The 3,222-nt window shown below is 57.6% G+C and overlaps 1 protein-coding gene across 1 annotated transcript in view; it reads right to left on the reverse strand.

The window, feature by feature from the left end:
• The window catches only part of LOC102043988 (rho GTPase-activating protein 27), a 13,751-nt gene that overhangs the window by 5,204 nt on the left and 5,325 nt on the right, over window positions 1–3,222 (reverse strand). The window contains exons 3-7 of the mRNA XM_031063636.1: window positions 2,762–3,187; window positions 1,378–1,593; window positions 937–1,047; window positions 777–844; window positions 596–683 (exon numbers count right to left, since the gene is read on the reverse strand). Of these exons, the coding sequence (XP_030919496.1) occupies window positions 596–683; window positions 777–844; window positions 937–1,047; window positions 1,378–1,593; window positions 2,762–3,187 (909 nt within the window). The remainder of the gene's footprint in view (window positions 1–595; window positions 684–776; window positions 845–936; window positions 1,048–1,377; window positions 1,594–2,761; window positions 3,188–3,222) is intronic.

Raw genomic sequence — 3,222 nt, forward strand, 5'->3', positions numbered from 1 at the left:
ACACTCATCCTCACAAAACAAACCCCTCTCTCAAACTTCTCCACATCCCTAGGGTACTTTAACCCTTTAATCCACCGCCTAAGCATAAACAACTGGCCTGTGGGTCCCATCCTTCAAGTGCTTATTTCCCCCCCTCACAGTGCTGGGGGTCTTATTTTTTGGATGCTGGCCCTGTCCCCTCGATTTTGGCCTCAGCCTATGGGTACTGATCCCATCCTGCAGCTTCAACCCCATGCTGCGGATCCTTGCCCTGTCCAAGGACTCTGGTCCTATCCTGCTGATGCTGGCCCCATTCTGTGGGTGCTGGTCATGGTCCCCCTGCCCCAAGAGCCTTTGCACCCCCTAGACAGAGCCCTGAACCCCCACCCCAGAAGTGAGGCCAGCACCGCGCTCCCTGTGGGTGCTGCCCCTATCCTGCACACACTGGCCACATCCTGTGAGCCCTTGTCCAGTCCCATGGGCACTGGCCCTGTCCCATGGATGCTGACCTCGTCCCATGGCTGCTGGCCCTGTCCCATGGATGCTGACCTTGTCTTATGGACGCTGGCCCTGTCCCATGGGAGCTGCCCTGCCCCAAGGCCACTGGGGCTCTTACCAAGGCACTGGCAGCTGAGTGCTTGGAGTCCTTGAAGAAGGTGAGGATTCCCCCTTCCAGCACTGTCCAGGAGGAGCTCCAGTTCTTCCTGGGGAGGGGAGCAGGGGTCACACAGGGATAGCACAGCCCCTTCCCCCTGCTGGGCTTGTGTCTCCAGTGGCAGGGGACACCGGGTTCTTACCGGAGCCGCTTCCCTCTGTCCACTGTCTTGGTCCGGTTGAGCACCCCGGCTTTTTCGAGGCTTTTAAACTGGGAAGTGAAGGTGGGGGTGTCAGATTTGGCCCTTGCTCTCCCTGGTGCTGGGGTGAGGGCAGGCTGGGTGCCCCTCCCTGGGTGCTCACCTTCTCCTCCCTGCTGCCTGGTGCTGGTGACACGGCGCCGTGCCAGGCGGAGAGCCCGCTGTCCTGGCTGGAGCCGCTGCTGGCCCGCTCGTGGCGGCCGCCCGAGGGCACCTGGGCAGGGCAGGGAGGGCTCAGCTGAAGCCTGAGGTGCCCCTGCCAGGAGGGGGCTGGGCTGTGCGCCCATGGCATCCCCAGAGCCCCTGCAGCCCCTGCTCTGTGGGCTTGTAAGGATGTTTCTCCCTGGCAGTCACCTCAGTCTGCATCTGTCCCTCATCCTGTCCCCATCCCCATTGCCATCCCTGCCCTCGTCCATAACCTCTCCCTGTCCCCATCCCAGTTCCTATCCCTGTGTTCATCCCTCTTCCATTTCCTGTCCCTTTCCCTGGCCCCACCCCCATCCCCAACCCTGTTCCAGTCCCTATTCCCATCCCTATCCCGTACCGTGTCAGGGGCAAAGTGCTCGGGGTAGAACACGAATCCCTCGGGGTGGCCGTGCCCATACCAGCCTGGGGGTGAGCCCAGCTCCTCGGGGTGCCTCGGGGACAGGCACAGAGAGGCCCCCTGGTCATAGGAGCCCACAGGTGAATAGTCTTCCTCAGGATAACACTCCAGCTCATCTGGAGACAGGTCAGGATAATCTGTTTCTGGAGTGGGTGGCTAGAGAAAAGAGAAAGTTCAAGATCTTGTGCCCAACTAAGAGATCTGCATCTCTGTGTGTCGCCCAGGTGGGCACTGCCCCATCTCCATCATCTCCATTCCCATCTCTGTCCCCATTCCCGTTCCTGTTTCCATCTCCAACTCAATCCCAGTATCCCTTCTGTTCTCCATCTTCATCTGAACCTTCATCTTCATTCCCATCTCTCTCTCATCTCCAACTTCATCCCTGTCTCCATCTCATCCCATCCCTGTTTCCATCTCCACTCCCCTCCCTTTCTACGTCCCTGTATCTGTTCCCATCTCCATCTTCATTTCCATATTCATCTCCATTTCATCTCCCATCCTTTCTCAATCTTCAGCTCTGCCTCCATTTTCATCCCATCCCTGTTTCTATCTGCATTCTCATCCTTTCCTACACCTCTGTATCCATATTCATGTCCATCTTCAGTTGTCTTCTTCTCCATCTCCATCTCCTTTCTCAATCCCAATCTGTCTCCATTTACATCCCATCCCTTTTTCATCTCCATTCCCATCTGTCTCCATCTGTTTCCATCTCCATCTCCATCTCCATCTCCATCTCCATCTCCATCTCCATCTCCATCTCCATCTCCATCTCCATCTCCATCTCCATCTCCATCTCCATCTCCATCTCCATCTCCATCTCCATCTCCATCTCCATCTCCATCTCCATCTCCATCTCCATCTCCATCTCCATCTCCATCTCCATCTCCATCTCCATCTCCATCTCCATCTCCATCTCCATCTCCATCTCCATCTCCATCTCCTTTCTCAACCCCTATCTGTCCCATTTACATCTCATCCCTTTTTCATCTCCGTTCCCATTTGTTTCCATCTCCATCTCCATTGCATCTCCCACACCTTTCTCAATCCCAGTCTCCGTCTCTGTCTCCTTTTTCATGCCATCCCTGCCAGGATGCCAGGATTTCCATCTCCAATCCCATCCCTATCTCCAATCCCATCCCTGTCTCCAATCTCATCCATTTTCCATCTCCATTCCCATCCTTGTCTCCAATCCCATCCCTGTCTCCAATCCCATCCTATTTCCATCTCCACTCCCATCCTTGTCTCCAATCCCATCCCTGTCCCCACTCCCATCCCTGTCTCTGCCCCCACCCCAAGCCCTCCCCGCGCCTCGCCGGGTGCTCACCCTCTGCTCCATGGGACCGTACCGCGTCCCCCCAGGGAGCCTCTCCCGGGGGCTGCCCGTGTCTCCTGCACTGGGGGGGTCCCAGGAGGTCTCACCTGTCACCGAATTATAGAAAAAAATCTGTCCGCTTCCTTGGTCCACGTGCTGTTCCCACTCGGGAAGCTCCGGGCTGTGTGCGAGCGAGGAGGCGGGAGAGGCGCCGGGACTCACTCCATCGGCCGCCTGCCCGAAGGGACAATCCCACGTGGTCTCGCCCGTCACGGGGTTGTAATAAAACAAATGTCCACTGTCCGTGTCCGTGTGGGTTTCCCAGTCCGACACGGAGCCGCTGGGCTCCTCTGGGGCCGAGCTGGCGGCGGCCTCTGCCCGCAGCTCCTGGATGTTGAGGTAGATGGGATCAGGTGTCTCCCCTGACTCCTTGCGTGCCTGGGGGAACACGGATGTGTCACTGCTGAGCTGGG

Source organism: Geospiza fortis, unplaced genomic scaffold, assembly GCF_000277835.1.
Source record: "Geospiza fortis unplaced genomic scaffold, GeoFor_1.0 scaffold373, whole genome shotgun sequence".
In the NCBI taxonomy this organism is placed as follows: domain Eukaryota; kingdom Metazoa; phylum Chordata; class Aves; order Passeriformes; family Thraupidae; genus Geospiza; species Geospiza fortis.